General features: G+C 43.9%; 6 protein-coding genes across 9 annotated transcripts in view; 2 read left to right on the top strand and 4 right to left on the bottom strand.

Annotated features, from left to right (window-relative positions):
* Positions 1-8,158, top strand: part of RB195_015196 (uncharacterized protein) — a gene marked incomplete at both ends in the record, with an annotated part of 45,358 nt that extends 37,200 nt beyond the window's left edge. The window contains 18 exons of one of the 2 annotated variants that reach the window (XM_064205788.1): positions 1,342-1,452; positions 1,515-1,688; positions 1,743-1,835; positions 1,894-2,019; positions 3,530-3,660; positions 3,745-3,919; positions 3,995-4,165; positions 4,230-4,324; positions 4,416-4,571; positions 4,989-5,133; positions 5,202-5,372; positions 5,433-5,582; positions 5,887-6,025; positions 6,087-6,274; positions 6,323-6,453; positions 6,515-6,620; positions 7,828-7,973; positions 8,089-8,158. In XM_064205788.1, the coding sequence (XP_064061669.1) occupies positions 1,342-1,452; positions 1,515-1,688; positions 1,743-1,835; positions 1,894-2,019; positions 3,530-3,660; positions 3,745-3,919; positions 3,995-4,165; positions 4,230-4,324; positions 4,416-4,571; positions 4,989-5,133; positions 5,202-5,372; positions 5,433-5,582; positions 5,887-6,025; positions 6,087-6,274; positions 6,323-6,453; positions 6,515-6,620; positions 7,828-7,973; positions 8,089-8,158 (2,478 nt within the window). Of the gene's footprint in view, positions 1-1,341; positions 1,453-1,514; positions 1,689-1,742; positions 1,836-1,893; positions 2,020-3,529; positions 3,661-3,744; positions 3,920-3,994; positions 4,166-4,229; positions 4,325-4,415; positions 4,572-4,988; positions 5,134-5,201; positions 5,373-5,432; positions 5,583-5,886; positions 6,026-6,086; positions 6,275-6,322; positions 6,454-6,514; positions 6,621-7,827; positions 7,978-8,088 lie in introns of those variants that run through there. The other variant, XM_064205789.1, reaches the window with a different exon arrangement.
* Positions 8,013-8,330, bottom strand: RB195_015195 (uncharacterized protein; the record flags this gene model as incomplete). Its single annotated transcript, XM_064205787.1, has 1 exon — positions 8,013-8,330. The coding sequence occupies one exon, from the start codon at positions 8,328-8,330 to the stop codon at positions 8,013-8,015; it is 318 nt and encodes a 105-aa protein (XP_064061668.1).
* Positions 8,331-8,519: 189 nt separating this feature from the next.
* RB195_015194 (uncharacterized protein) lies at positions 8,520-10,946 on the bottom strand (the record flags this gene model as incomplete). 2 transcript variants are annotated; one of them, XM_064205786.1, is made up of 4 exons in its annotated part: positions 8,520-8,919; positions 9,062-9,760; positions 9,835-10,513; positions 10,589-10,946. In XM_064205786.1, 4 exons carry the CDS (start codon positions 10,944-10,946, stop codon positions 8,520-8,522), a joined length of 2,136 nt encoding a protein of 711 aa, XP_064061666.1. The 2 variants fall into 2 exon arrangements, with proteins under 2 accessions (XP_064061666.1, XP_064061667.1); XM_064205785.1 differs by having other exon boundaries at positions 9,062-9,253; positions 9,538-10,510.
* A 145-nt stretch (positions 10,947-11,091) lies between these two features.
* Positions 11,092-11,599, top strand: RB195_015193 (uncharacterized protein; the record flags this gene model as incomplete). Of its 2 annotated transcripts, none has more annotated exons than XM_064205783.1 (2): positions 11,092-11,270; positions 11,395-11,599. In XM_064205783.1, the coding sequence occupies 2 exons, from the start codon at positions 11,092-11,094 to the stop codon at positions 11,597-11,599; spliced, it is 384 nt and encodes a 127-aa protein (XP_064061664.1). The 2 variants fall into 2 exon arrangements, with proteins under 2 accessions (XP_064061664.1, XP_064061665.1); XM_064205784.1 differs by having other exon boundaries at positions 11,189-11,286.
* Positions 11,600-13,324: 1,725 nt separating this feature from the next.
* RB195_015192 (uncharacterized protein) lies at positions 13,325-14,020 on the bottom strand (the record flags this gene model as incomplete). The annotated part of the gene is made up of 1 exon (XM_064205782.1): positions 13,325-14,020. One exon carries the CDS (start codon positions 14,018-14,020, stop codon positions 13,325-13,327), a length of 696 nt encoding a protein of 231 aa, XP_064061663.1.
* Positions 14,021-14,501: 481 nt separating this feature from the next.
* On the bottom strand, positions 14,502-15,185 carry RB195_015191 (uncharacterized protein; the record flags this gene model as incomplete). Its single annotated transcript, XM_064205781.1, has 1 exon — positions 14,502-15,185. One exon carries the CDS (start codon positions 15,183-15,185, stop codon positions 14,502-14,504), a length of 684 nt encoding a protein of 227 aa, XP_064061662.1.
* Between the last annotated feature and the right edge of the window lie 484 nt (positions 15,186-15,669).

Raw genomic sequence — 15,669 nt, 5'->3', positions numbered from 1 at the left:
AGAATTGAATTCTAGGAAGGTTCAAAGAACAAAAAGACAGCCACCTAGCAACGTAGAAAACGGAAAAAAAACGTAGAAAATGAAATTGCTAAAAATGAACCGAAAACGCTGAGGATCTCTACAAGAACAAAACAGTATCAGAAATCATAAAGGAAGCTGAAAACGTTCCAAAATAAAAGTTAGGAAGTGTAGAAACGAGAACCTGGTCGTTGGAAGGCGTAGATTCATGATTGGAAAAATTATATGGAAGTATGGATATATTTATACAGAGTATTTAATGTACATAAGATACTGCAATGGTTTATAAAAGGTTCGATTTCTTTGTTTTACACAGATAAAACACTTATTTTTTTTCTGGAATTTCGTGTGCAGTCGTTTGATGTTTGGAACGGTCAAGAGGTACCCGTATGATGTGCCGCCACATACCCAGGAGGCTAATGAGCGTCGTTAATTGCACCGCGCGTCTCCTGACAGCGTCGTGATCGCTACAGTTGCCTGGTTGCTCCTCTTGTGCTACGTCTCGCTAACGCCCCTCCCATACCACCCTCCTTGCCCATTTCGCCGCGTCTGCTGCTCTTACGAGGAATTTTCTCCGTCGCGCCCGCAGCTCTTGCGATGCGCTTTTAGAATCGAAGGAAAAGGAAAGTGCCTGGTATTAGATGTTGCTTGAAAATCTATATAAAGTATACTTGTTACTTAATAAATGTTATATAAATAAAAGCGGTTTGTATATATGCCATTTAAAAATGCGAGTGAAAATGAAAATATTCTGTTTTCACTTGTTAGATGGAAATTAATCATCCATCACTTGGAATGCAAAAGATGCTTCAAAGAATTTCCCCTGATCGGTGTAATGCTATTTTTTAACTTTTTTTTTCGCTTTCAAGGAATTTCTTTTTGCTTATCTAGCTGAGTAAAACTACCATCGAACGCCTAACGAGGTAGCCTTTAAAGGGCAACACAACCTTTTGATATATCTCTTTACGTAAACAATCGATATTCCGTACAGAAGCAATACCAAAGATAGCGTGCTCCTGTGAGGCATGTTTCGCACCTCATTGGACGATGAGGGCGGAAGATGGACGATCTGATGGGCGGGGCATAAGGCAAACGCAGGGCAATGCTCATTTGACGCTATTAACTGCTGCGCAGGGCAATTAGTGATGGCCTTTGCCAGTCGTTTCCCCTAAGGATAGATTGTCGTGGAGGCTGCGAGTACCTAACGATACGCACCTTGTTTGCGGTGCTTAAACCTAATATTCACGTCTCAACTCCTCATCTAAACTTTTCGCTTTTAAGCTGTTGACGCTATTTCCTGTAAAATTTTCTTTAAAACATCAGGAAATGCGAGACTTAACAAACTACGCCCGAATAGAAGCCAGCTCTCGGCAAGCTATGGTAGTCTGTTTGACAGATGGAAGTCCGGAGACGTTTTGGGAAAGCGGAGAAGAGGTGCTCTAGCAATAAAATTCTGTTTCATCTGTATGGACGCAGTAAAATGTTACGGTGTTTAGGATAAAAGTCGATCACGAATGTTAAACGTCACCTGTGAAGGATGTTCGCCCGTCCTTCTGTGTTTGTTCATCGACAATTCTCGCGATGAGGCATTTCGCACATCACTGATAGCGTTTCGAGCTGCGATGACCGATGGATCGCGACGCGATCTAATGTCGAAAAACTTGGATCAAGTGGGGAAGGATTTCATCACATGTAGAAAGATTTAATAATGACTTGATTTGCAGAATTTTTCTGGATGGGTAAAATGTTGCGTCGCCAGCGTTACACATATTAATATTTCATTGAAAGGACCTCATAACGCTTCACGTGTTCGTCAGGTGAGACTCTGAGTCAAATAACGTTCTTGGCAGATTGCTACATAAATTTCACTTTCAGTTACAATTGCTGGGGTTCCTTGCTGATGGCAATGCGGAGGTAATACGACCATCTGCTTCCCACCAGTTATTCTTCAACAACACGCAACATGATGCTTTCGCCTTATTCCAGGCTATTTCCGCCCAGGTTGATGTAACCTTTTTCCATAATTGCCCATTACTGCACCTGACAAAAATCTTCGAAGTATCACTGTTTCGAGACGGTATAGATTTGATCCCGGGTTTTTATAAGAGTTGTTTACGAAAGAAGTGCACGAACATACGTAGACTACATGTTAAAATACATGTTGCAACCATTTTTGGAGCTGCTTTCCTGAGGCAGCCTAGCAATTTCATCTAAACTATCAACATTTCCGGGCAGAAGTAAAATGTTGCGGTGAACGACCCTAGCGGGATGAAATTTCATCTTAAAATATTTTCGTTGGATTTTTTTCTTCCAAATGCTTACAAGGACAAATGCTTGAAGCGTATGGTTATGTAATTGGAGAAGATTGCAGAGTTGTAACTTCCGATGTTAATGCTTTCTGTGAGTAAGCACTTGGTTGGATAATTCGCTGCTGCTCTCTTCAAACTTAAAAATACCCTCCGATATAAAGTGTTGAAAAAACGGTATATGTGTTGATGAAGAATTTCTCATGTTTCAAAAAAAATCATTGTTCTAATTCCTTATATGTATTGACTTTTGTTTCCTTGAATCATTGAAATGAACTGTCAAATGACAATGCGAAGCAACTTTCACATTATTTTCCATTGCATTTAATTGAGGATAGGGCACCTGAAGCTAAGGTTAGTGTTACGTGTAGAGAAAGATCAATAATTTAAAATCCCGGGTTTAGTTTGTCTTTGCTCTTCAAAAATGGGGGTTTTGTTTCCAGTGACAGAACGCACAGCGTTCGACCAATGGTCATGTTTAGGCTGGCAGAAACTTCTTTTGTTCCAACCTTTTCAAAAGTTGAAATTTCTTGTACTATCGCTCCCATTGTCCTCAACCCATTTTGAAGAGATTTTTTTTCGCGACGCTTCGAATTGTTTTCGTGATGTTTTTGATTGCTTTTTTTTGTTTTTTCCTTCCTCCTTACTTTTTTTCCATTGCTCATACCATCCCTTTCATATACAAAAGAAAAGACAAATCTCAGCTTCAGTTGCCTTTTCGCTTCGATTGCAAGAAATGCAAAAAAGTGAAAACAAGTGGTGTCGAAAATTATGCGTGTTGTCCACTTTACACTCCATTTTGATCGAATGAAATAGAAACAACAATCGATGCAGTTAAAAATATAAAGACGTAACTATCTTATTGAGCGAGAAGTTTTGCATTAAAAAAATGTAAAAGTTTGCCGATTCTTTTTACTTCTGTGGATTTTTAAATATGAAGAAAAAATTATTTCTAACTCAACACTACGATATACGATGCACCGCTACTTTTCTGGACATTTCTCGGTAAATGCAGAGAGTACACAAATTCTAGGACTTCTCTGTCCAATTTCTGAGCATTTGCTTGTAATTTCTCCCCATAAGTTGTTACAACACAGTCCCGCTTCCGTTTTTATGATATTTGTTTGCAGTTGTTCCAACACTTTAGTGTAACACACTTTTACCATCCCTTCGTCGCGTACTTTGTCTAAATTCAGTGAATTTAGGCGTTCTCCGGTGAAAGCTGTGAACAGCAGGATGCTTTACGTGAAAGAGTTGTGGACCTCTTATTTAGTCGGGTAACACTGCAGCCACTCCAAAATTACGTTTGTACTCAAGTGGAAGCAGCTTTAGAGAGGTGAGGAGGGAACAATCGCAGTTAATTCTTTTTAGATTTATTAATTCTGCATTCAGTCTATTCCATACCTATTTCTGTTTCCAGAGAGGTGGAACGTTTATGTTCTCAAGGAAAGCGCAACTATTCGTACGCTGTAGGTCTGTTAGCCATGGCAAATCGAATGTGTGAGACACGAGCTACGAGCAATGGTGAATGCGACGTCGCCCCAAGACATCAGGTCTTACAAGCGGCTACAAGACTATTAGCGTTTGCACCAGAGGTGAACTATCAATTTTCTTTCTGCGATTGCAGCTTTTAGTTGCTATTTTAGTACTACATGAGATGTTATTTTCAGGCTGTCCAGACGCAATGCTTGTCATCTCTTTGCAGTCTTCTGCCTACGGCACGGGCGTCATCTGTTGATGTCAATCGTTTGTTGAGGCATTTATTAGTGCCGGTGGCGAAGGCACTGGTTTTGCAAGTCAGAGATAAAGCTGCACATTCTGTGACAACAACAACAATGAATGTATGGTACCGAAATTAGTTTCTATAAAAAATTGGGGCTCTAGTTACGAAAAACACTGTTATAGAGCTGCTTAACAAATGCACCACTCAGCTGGAGAACGGATCGATCAGTATCGCCAGAAATTGGGAAGATGACTGCTCAATTTATTAGTGATGTTTGGTATGTTGCACGTAATTTCATGCTGAAATCTCTTTCAGTTTTTCTGTGTTTTTGCTTCGTAAATTGCTCAATTGCGAACGATTTATTTAAGTTCTGGTGCCTTCAATGAAGATTGGTCAGTGAGCATGCGAAGAGAGCTGGCAACAGCACTTTTGGGTGTAGTACAGTTGACGACTTCATTGTCGAAATCTGGCTCACGGGAAAGTATGAGCAAGGAAGCTATCCCTTCAATTTTGAACTCAAAAAGGTAGAAGAAGTTCATTTCTCATCAACATCAAGTCTCATTGTTTGATTGTGATTCTAATTGCGATTGAAAAAAAGATGAGCAGAATTAGATGGCACACTTTCGGGTGCACGAATCTGATTTTTCGGCACATCCTTTGAACACTTATTATTCACAAATTTTGCTCAAACATAGCGCTTCTTTGGTAGGCCTATAATGTTTGCTTGTGAAATTATAGCTCTATTTGTTTAAACACATAAGATGAACAAAGCTGTTCTTCACTGTATCAATCGAATATAAGGAAATTTGGTTTTAAAAAACTGCGTTAGATTCATATCCACAATCCCTGGATAGGAACATAAAATTTGAACACCTACATATGACTTCATCTGCTATCTTGTTTGTTCGTTCCGTACGTTGTCTATCCATTTTTTTCTCAAGGTTCTGGCTTTCTGTTGCTGCTTTGGCGCTTGTTCGTGATCGCTCATGGCTAGCTTTGAGCGAGAAATGGAATGACGTGCGAACCCCAAGCCAGGGACCAATCACGTTGTGCGAAAATCACGACGATGGTGTGACTCCAGCTCAAGTGAGTGCAATGCTTTTACAGGGCTGATCAAATTTTCTCTCTTGTTTTGCTTAAGTCACTTTCTCCAGGTGTTTTGCTCTGATTGTGAATGTGCATTATGTCGTGAATGTTTCTCTGTAATGCATCTGCACAAAAGAAACCGATCACATCGTGTCACGTCTCTGGCTCCACCTCCAGCTCGTTTGGAAGAGATCGATATTCATCAGGGATGTGCCAGGATGCGAGTGGCGAATCTGCTGGTTAGTAAATGCTTGTTTTTTTTATTTCTCATGGATACCTTCCTATAAATGTGGTTACAGATTCTGTTCCACGGAGAATCGTTAAATGGTTTGGTAGAATTGCCAGCGGATCCATTTGCTGTACTGACCACCGCAGTAAACATTCCCGCTGGAAGATCTACACCTTCGGTGTGCCGATTCTGTGGCAATGCGTTGGATCCACACAATCAGGTAAACAGCTTCTACACGTGCCGCATTTGACGTTATGCAACAGTGCTGACGAACGTTTAGTTGGGGCTGAACGCAAGATTTTCAAATATAAATAATATATAGTGTATCGATGTGGGAAAAAAAGAAAATTAGGTGTGAGAACTTACCCTGAAATTACGTTATGAAAATCTTTAACACAGCTTCTTAGTCATCTCTGATATACCTTGTAACGATTCTTCTCAATGCTTGATCAGAGACCTATCTAAGCTTTGTGCGCATTGGAAAAATCTTTGAGTTCAAAATCCTTTTAAGAGTAACGTTCCAGCTTGTTGGTGTCTGCTCACATCCTGATTGTGTGCGATACTCTGCCACGGCCTGTTGTCGAACTCTAGCATGTGGACATCGCTGCGGAGGAATTGCTGGGGAGAAACACTGCCTACCTTGTTTAGTGTGCACGAGCGAAGGTGATGAGTCTTGATGTACGGTTGCTTTCATGATCCAAAGGATGAGTTGACACTATTGCAGGAACTGCTCAGGACGGTGATGATGTGTGCGTAGTATGCTTTACGGATCGTTTATGTGCTGCACCTTGCATACAGTTGGGGTGTGGTCATCTGCTTCATTACCACTGCGTGCGAGCAGTTCTGGAAAAGCGTTGGCCAGGGCCTAGAATACAGTTTCGGTTCATGAATTGTCCTCTATGTAATGTCCCGGTGAGTGTTAAACAGTTTGGTAGTCTGTAAAATTACGAACTTGTTCAGATTTCTCATCCTGGTCTTTCCGATATTCTTGAGCCTCTCCTAGCATTAAAAGCTGATGTCACAGCTAAAGCAAATATGCGTTTAGAGTTCGATGGACTTTTAGGTTGCACAGCTCTTACTGATCCTCAGAGGTAACCGCTATTACTATCGAATAGAGAGAAGTTGAAATGGCTTCGAAGTACTTTCTTCCAGTGAATACTTTGGGAGATCTGAAGAGTACGCGATGGATCGATATATGTACGTTCTATGCAATGTATGCAAAAAAGCATACTTTGGAGGCGAAAGCCGTTGTCAAATGGTGAGCGTACTTTTCCTTCAACCCAATTCTCTTTTGTCAGCTGCTTTCATTTAAGAAAACTTCTGGCCGGAAATAAAACCTCAAATTAAGTTATGTTAGTGGCAGATTCATATTCTTCATCATGGTTTTGTAGTCATCTCTCTCTGTACAGACAAATATATGCATGTACATTAACGAGGATCCATCCGCAGATTTGAGCCATTTTAGTTCCTTATCTTGTTTTTAATCTAAGCTTGCCACCAACATTAGCTCTTTTCAAGCTGCTATGATAATAATACAATAATCCCTGCTGCGCTCTATATTTTTATTTAACAGTATTCTTTCCAATACTATGGGTTTTCTGATCATATTCTGACGTCAGGACGGATGTAGCAAAATTGGTAAAAGGTTCGCCTGTGATGGCACGATCGATAGTTTGAAACGGCACTAGTGTACTTGTGGGGCTGCACACGCTTTTATAAACCCCAAATAACCCTGAATGGAAGTCAAACGCGTATGCACATCCTCATAGGGATTAATCAACGCAGTGCACTTTTTCCTTTATCCTTTATCCTGCTGTAAAACTTCGCCCCACTTTTAAAACTGGGAGATTCATCTTTCATATGTAGAGTACGTCCGCTTCAGTGCATTGGGGGATTCATTCCCAGGTGTTCTTTCTACCGTATCTGAGTTAAAGGCATCACTCCACGAATCTGAGGTGGTGCAGATTTCAGGTGGAGTATTCGTATACGGGATGGGAGACTACGGAGAGGGGGGTGATTCCGTCCATTTCTTCCTTATTGTCGTGAAAAACGGCCCGGAAGATGCGGCGCCGCACAAGGCTGGCGCGCTCCAGTCAAGCTACCTGTAGAAAATAGTGCGCCTAAACGCCTGAAGCCGCATCTTCTGGGCCGTTTTTTACGGCAATTAGGAAGAAATACGAATACTCCACCTGAAATCTGCACCATTTCAGATTCGTGGGGTGATGCCTTTAACTGCTCCCTTCTCTCAAAAGCATTTGATTGAGTCGATGATAGTTGGCGAAAGCTGCGTGTCTTTGAAGAACATACGAACGAGTTATCGTGTTGTGGAATGTTATGCTATGTTCCATGGAACGACTATAACAGAAAAAATATTCAAAGAACGAATTTTCAGGAAGCACCTTATAAGGCGTTCAGTTTTATCAATTTATTGTCGTTTATTAATTTCTGCTAATGAATAATTCCAGGGACTACAATCCTTTCAATTTAACGCAACAGAGTTGGTGTGTGGTGGTTGCTCAGCCCCAGCTGGCACTGAAGTATGTGGAAGACATGGCGCCGAATATTTGGAGTACAAATGTCGATACTGCTGTTCCATCGCCGTCTATTTTTGGTGATTACTTACTTACCTAGATACCTAGATGACCCGTCTTCACTGGACGTGCGGGCCCCAGCATCTCCTCCACTCGTTTCGTTCCCTCGCCATTGTCATCCAAGATGTTCTCAAGCTTCGTGAGTGACGTTGACGAGGTCCTTGAGCCGTATCCAGCTGAGCCCTCAGCTGGTCCATCCGTGTAGCAAACACGTCACTCCATCTCGTTGGCGGTCTCCCTCGAGGACGTTTAGCATCTCTTGGGATCCACTCTAGCGTTATTTTAGTCCATCTATCGTCGATTCTTCTCACGATGTGACCCGCCCATCTATGTTTTGCTTTCGATACATATTCCGCTGGGTCGCGAAGACGGGACATTCCTCTTAAGTCGGAGCTACGAAGACCGGCAAGGTGTTGTGTGCGCCGGTTAAACTTCAAGAGACATATCTCAAGGGCTCTGTGGGTAGTGAGTAGCTTCCTAGACGTGGCCGTGGTGTCTGCCCACGTCTCCGCTACGTAACAGAGCGTCGGAAGGACTGTCGAGTCGAACAGATGGGCACGAAGATCTTAGTCCGTCAGTTGGTCTGTAGCTTCTCTGACGGCTGCGAATGCTGCCCATGCTGCTCTCATTCTTCTATTCAGTTCTTCCTTCAAGTCGTTTTCCATGTTCATAGAACGTCCGAGGTCTACGTATAACGGAGTTTCCACGATTTGGGAGCCTTCAAGTTGTACTCTTCCGTCCTCGCAGTGGGCGTTCTTCATGAACTGTGTCTTCTTTGTGTTTATTCGTAGTCCTATTCTCTTCCCTGCTTCGTTCAATTCGTTGAGCATCGTTTCTGCTTCATTGGTACTGCTCGAAAATAGAACGATGTCGTCCGCGAAACGAAGGTTCGAGAGAAATCTTCCATCAACACGTATGCTCCTTTCTTCCCAGGAAAGTGATTTCATTGTCCATTGCAATGCAGCCCTGAACAGCTTTGGCGATATAGTATCGGCTTGTCGTACCCCCTTTCCAAGGGGTATGGTGAGAGGGCGGTGGAAATGCTGTATCCTAGTCGTGCATCGATCGTAGCAATTAGCTAATGTCCTCACATACGACGCGTCCACACCTTGATCGACCAGCGCTGACAGTATTGTATTCGCTGTCAAAGGCCTTCTCATAGTCGACGAAGGTTAGAACAAGGGGCAGGCGGTATTCCCGGCAAACCTCTATGACCCTCGACACGGTCTGGATGTGGTCCAAGCAGCTGAACCCCTGGCGGAATCCAGCTTGTTCTTGAGGCTGGGCTTCATCCAGCGTCCTAGATATGCGTGTGAGGATGATCTTGGTGAATACCTTGTATAACACGCTCAGCAAGCATATCGGACGGTAGTTCCGAAGGTCCTCTCGGTCACCTTTCCTATGGATAAGAACGGTTCGCGAGGTCTTCCACTGGTCTGGGATCCTTTCTTTCTGGAGGTAGGATGTCATGTGCGCTGCAAAGATTACACGAAGCGGATGGCCACCAGCCCGAAGAAAGTCTGCTGATATAAAATCAGGTCCGGGGGCTGTGCCAGGTTTCATGCTCTTGATAGCGACTCGTACCTCCGAAGGGAGAATCTGTGGTGGAGCTTCACCAGTGGGGATGATCGGGTTGACACAGGAGTTGATGAACGGAAAAGGTTCGAGTAGAACTTCTCCGTAATGATTTCCATCTCTCGACGAGAAGACGTGCGAGTCCCGTCTTCGCTCAGCAAGGCTGCTAGCGGAATATATTCGCAGAGATCCTTGCGGCACTTCTTTCGACTCGTTCTTCTTTGTGCTGCTTCTAGAATCTTCTTCTGCCTGTACTTCAAAAGATCCTCCTGCAACGCTTTTCTGCAGCTAGTGTTTGCTAATAACCGCCCAATGTGCGATGCATTCGGATCTAGCCTCAAAGCCCTTCTTCTTTCCAACAATTCCTTGGTGGTCTTCGAAATTCGATCCAAGTTTGTCGTGCGCGGCTTCGAGGCACGTTCAGCGCAGGCTCGTAATCCTCTGAGCAGCATCTCGTAGTCCACGTTTGGGTCCTCCTCGATGTGCCAGTCACCTTGGGACAAGGAGTCCTCGAGTACGCAATCGTCGTAGACGACTTCTTTTCTCCTTCGTTGCCTATAGCAGATGTTCTTTTCCATCGTGTGGCTAAGTCGTATTTTCGCACGAAGAAGACGATGATCAGAACCACTACAAAAAGATGGTACTACTGTGACGTCCAATAGACACCACCTCCGGTTGTTGAGTATGTGGTCGATCTCCGCACGAGTCGCGGCATTGGGCGATTCCCATGTCCACCGACGATGATCTTTTTTCATGAAAAGAGAGTTCGCATGAAAGAGGCGAGCGGCGGCCAACAGCCCGGCGAGACGATTGCCATTTTCATTCCGGTCTCCTAGTCCAAATCTTCCAATCCTGTATTCATCTTCTGTGGCCTTTCCTAGTTTTGCGTTGAAGTCTCCGACAACGAACTTGTAGAAGGACTTCTCGTTGCGGACTACTTCCTCCAGCTCCTCGTAAAACGCGTCCAATTCGGAATCATCAGCTGCTGATGTTGGTGATTAGCAGTTGGTGATACTGATGGATTTTTGGCGCAGAGGGCGGAGGCGAAGAATGGCCTGACGAGGTGACAGGATCTCGTGAGAATCGACGAGATGGACGACAGATGGATGCACAACAAAACCAACACCGCCTACATTTCGCGACGGAACGTTCTCTCCACGAATGACGAGTGTACCGTCATTCATCTGTCGTACGTCGCTCCTTCTGCACTTGGTCTCCTGCAGAGCAATCACGTGAAATTTGATACGCCCTGCAGCTCCGAGAAGGGCATGCAGGTCAGCGTTCGTGGAAACTGTTCTCGCGTTGTAAATACACAGTCTGAGACAGTCTCCATGGCGAGTCGTGCGTGTGTCGCCTTGGTCCAGAATCAATGACGTCCTGAGCAACCTGAGATTTGATCGCCTCTCACCGGTGGCCATACCGTCCGACGTCTGAGACGGCAGGGCCCAGTGTGCAGGGTACTGAGGCAGTGAATATGCTGGAGTGACAAAAAGACTTTTAACCAACCTAAGCAGCCATGCCACTTCGAGCTCAGCTTTCACCACAGGTCGTCGCCTAACCTATATGGATCAGGGAACCACCTTGCGAAATTTTGCCAAGACGGTGGTGAATCTTAGCAGTGGTTTACTCTTAGCTAGGCTTCCGATTCCGAGAATTCGGAATGTCGGATGTGTCGATCTCCTTCTCAGCTTGGGAGACCCTGCCGGAGGACGAACCTCCGTTGTGCATCGCAGTTCGATGCGGTAGATTTTCGAGGCGGTAAACCGTTGTGGAGGTTTTTGGTGATTAATAGACTATTATTATTTTGAATATGATCAACCTATTTGTTGCTGATTAGAACACAATTATGAAAATATTGTTTTTCAGCTTTGGTACGACACATTTTTGTGCGGCATGTCATGACGATTTCCAGCGTTTAGTCTGCCTACCACGGAATCAATTTCCACCGTGTCCGGCAGGACCTCGTGCTACACCTGCTGAAGGTCCATGCCCTCTGCGGCAGCCGCATCCACCTCCTGGAGAAGAGTTCGCTCTTGGATGCGGAATATGTCGCAACATTAGCACGTTCTAGGGACAGAGTTCTTAATGCCTTCCCTTTCCTCACGGATCATCATTAGATCTCGATTTGTTATCTTCTGTATAACAGGTTATTTTTCCCATTTTCTTCACTAAAACGTACAACCCTCTTCACTTTTCTATTCTTTAAGTACATAATTTGATGTGCATTTGCATTGTGTTGGATTTGTTTGTTAATCATTGTAGCGGTTCAGCATTCTTGTTAACTTAGCACGCGATCTCGTTTATAAGGCGTTTTCACGGGTATAATTTAATATGCATCCGTTCTGGTCATTTCAAAGGTGAAGCTTTTACTGAGTGGTATTGTGAAACATAGACATACAGTGCACAATAGGATACGGATACTTCCCTTGTAATAGCAATAGTCAAAGTTCCAAAAGAATTCGAACAACCACAAGTTTGGAACATTAATACAATCGAGTACTTCTGACATTAGTCGAAGAATCACAAACAATAAACCTAAATTCATGGGAGGACACACAGAAGTAAACTGAATACATAAGTATTCCATTTAGTGCACAAGTTTAAGGAATGTCTAGAAGTTTTACTGGCCTGTTAAGAAACTGGTATGAGTTTTCACCGATCGCAAATTCAGTTTTCACAGAAAAAAAAACCTTTAACAGTGTTGATATGATGTTGGCAAATGTGCGGGGTCCTTGACCACCTTGCCTCCGTTGATCTTCGAACTGGCCTAGCGGAGGCCAGTAATTTTTCCATTTGTCCCGATCGCGTGCCAGTGGTTTCTCATTTCTCATGAGATACGAAGAACGTCAAAATTTTTCTTGAAGGACCGTGAAGAAACCTGACCATCTTGTCGGCGGCTTTCCTGTAGTGCGCTTGATATCGCGTAGAACCCATTCGCTCACGTCTGTGGCTCAATGGTTGTCGTTGAAGCGCTTTATTTAATAATTTTATTTACTATTTATTTCGCTTTCATTGGCAAAAGCGGCGATGTCTCTAATCTTTGTTTGCTGGCGTAGGATAGAACTTCGAATCCCATCACTTCTGTGAAGCGGGAACTCCTAGCATCACTCTTTCGATTACGCGTTCAACGACGCTCACTGTGTTTTAGTGTTTTAGTCTTAGTGCTTTGCCCAGGTTTCTGACGCATAGGTCAAAGTAGAAAGTACTCTGTCGTTTAAGAGGTAAGGACACAGCCTGGTGTTGGTGTTTTGGTTTTCTTCACCACATCTTGGATGGCGGTGTACGCTCCTCAAAAATAGCTGAAGTATGAGGTGAATATTTTAGCTGAAATTGTCACCCTGTCGGACCCCTCTACGTCGATTAGCGTATTTTTGTAGAATGGCGAAATTCCTACTGTGAAGTTTCTGTACAACCATTGAAGTACTTTTTTAAACCGAGTGTTGTCTAAGTTCCAAGTTCGACCTTCTTTGAATCTTGGCATCGTAGAGTTTGATTGTGTACTACTTTCTTAAGCTGAACCAAGATTGTTATTGATCTTTATTCTGGCTAACGTTTCGGCGTCGTCGCCTTCTTCAGAGCCTGGAAAAATCAAAGACACGTGTAATCTACTCTCTCAAACGCCCCGTCATCCGACAAGATATGATTTAGCAAACAGATTATTTAAAAGCAATGTCAGAAAAGCAGACCAGCGCTCACCTTGATAGCCACGAAATCGTGATGTTAGCGGACCACCAGTTGTGAGAGTTGCGCCGCTAGTATTAACTAGTAACGATGCCCCCGCCTCTGACCCCGTAGGTCAAAACCCGCAAAGGTCCTGATATGGCGCCAGCTCGTTGGTCACAGCGATGCATTCTTCTTTACGATTCATGATAGGACTTTTGGCCGTGATATAAAACGCTTCCAATGTTTTTCGCGCTAGAACGTCTGATTCGCGTGCCAAGATAGTGACAGCTATCTTGAAAGGGGTGTTGTCATGACACTGTCTGCGATGAGCACCTAAAGGGGATGATGTTTTTGATTTTACGAGCCCGTCTAGGTGCTCTTTGACGCGGATACATAGTGATCTTCCTGTTTCGCCAATGTACTCAGCCCCACATAACTGACAGGTGATTAAGTAGATAACCCCCGATACCACGCAATCACCCTGCCTCCCGTTTGGACAAACGATGCAATTCGGTGTCTCACAAAGTCTGTCATATGCGCGATTGCGGACTAGCTGCTGCTTCAGATTTACAGGTCGTATGTCCACTACTCTGACTGAGTCTTGCAGACCCGCCTGTCGTAAGCTTGCTCGCACTGCATTGCTCATGTCATCCGAAATAAAAGGAAGGCAGAAAGGGATCTTTGTTGCTTGTTCTACCCTGTGGCACCGCCGCTCAGTTGCATGGCTCCGATTTGAATGAGAGACTTTTGCTGGGTACCCATTGGACTGAGCAATGCGGTTAGCCATGTTTATGGAGGCAATGCGCCCTTGAGCTTCAGATGAAACCATTGCCGCTGTCTTAAACATATTTTCAATGACTGACTTTTTGGTTCTCCAGGGGTGCGCCGATTGGTAGTGAATCAGAATGTTTTTACAACTTGGTTTTCGATACCATTTTGTTTTCCAATTTCCCCTACACAAATGAACCTGGACATTGAGAAACGGCAGCCAGTTGTCTTTAGGTTTTTCCCTCGTGAACTTTATGTACTGGGATTGTTTATTTAAGAGATCGAAGCAAGAGTCCATTTCAGCTTGTGTTGGACATACAATGCAACAATCATCTATGTATCGGCAGTACAATAAAGGTTTGCGTTCCAGTAAGGGTTTTTCCACTTTAGACATGAAAGCGACGGCTAATGTAGGCGCAAGTCTTTGTCCCACGCCCAAGCCTCTAATCTGCCTATAGTATTGCCCAGACCAGCGAAATACGGAACATCTCAAACATTCGCTCAGCAGCATCATTATTTGCTGTATCGCAAAACCATACATGTTAAGAGTCCCCTGGTGTTCGAGAAGCAGCTGATGTTGCTTGTAGTGCAGCATCGATGGAGACGTTGGTGTAGAGCGAAGTGACATCGAAAGATTCGATGACACAATCTCCATCAAGGCGCGCTTTGCGGAGGTGCTCTATGAACATTTTTGTGTTTGAGAGATGAGCTGGAACGTATTGGAGTAGCTGGCTGAGAATAGTGTTAAGGAACCAGGATATTCTGTCGGTGGGACCTCCAATATTGCTAATGATAGGTCTAACCTTGAAATCTCCTGGGTTGTTTGAACTAAATTCGGCAGCGGAAAGCTTGTGGGTCTTGATGAGGACATAAAGGACCGGGCAGGTGGGCCGATCACATTTTAGACGCGTGATAGTTGTTTTTGGTAAGCCTACTGATTTTGCGGTCTCTATCCATATCCTATTCAGGCGGCGATATTGTCTGCCAAATTCATGTGCCGATGAAGGATGGTATAGACTATCGTCCGTAAGGTGAAGTTTCGTTATAGCCCTGTCCAGTTCACTTGAAATCACTACAAATTCTCCTCCTTTATCACTGACCGAGATAGAGAAGTTTCGCTTATTTGCTACTTCGGTTTTCTCAATTCTCTCCCGGTACTCACACAAACGCGCTTTTGAAAATCTAACACCCACACAACGCAAAGGTTTGTGCGAACTACGTGACATCTGCGCTGAGGGGAAGATCAAAATCTCGGTCAGTGATAGAGGAGGAGAATTTGTAGTGATTTCAAGTGAACTGGACAGGGCTATAACGAAACTTCACCTTACGGACGATAGTCTATACCATCCTTCATCGGCACATGAATTTGGCAGACAATATCGCCGCCTGAATAGGATATGGATAGAGACCGCAAAATCAGTAGGCTTACCAAAAACAACTATCACGCGTCTAAAATGTGATCGGCCCACCTGCCCGGTCCTTTATGTCCTCATCAAGACCCACAAGCTTTCCGCTGCCGAATTTAGTTCAAACAACCCAGGAGATTTCAAGGTTAGACCTATCATTAGCAATATTGGAGGTCCCACCGACAGAATATCCTGGTTCCTTAACACTATTCTCAGCCAGCTACTCCAATACGTTCCAGCTCATCTCTCAAACACAAAAATGTTCATAGAGCACCTCCGCAAAGCGCGCCTTGATGGAGATTGT

Source organism: Necator americanus, chromosome V, assembly GCF_031761385.1.
Source record: "Necator americanus strain Aroian chromosome V, whole genome shotgun sequence".
Lineage (NCBI taxonomy): Eukaryota > Metazoa > Nematoda > Chromadorea > Rhabditida > Ancylostomatidae > Necator > Necator americanus.
The sequence above is the reverse complement of the archived record's forward strand: the minus strand, read 5'-3'. Positions and strand labels throughout refer to the sequence as shown.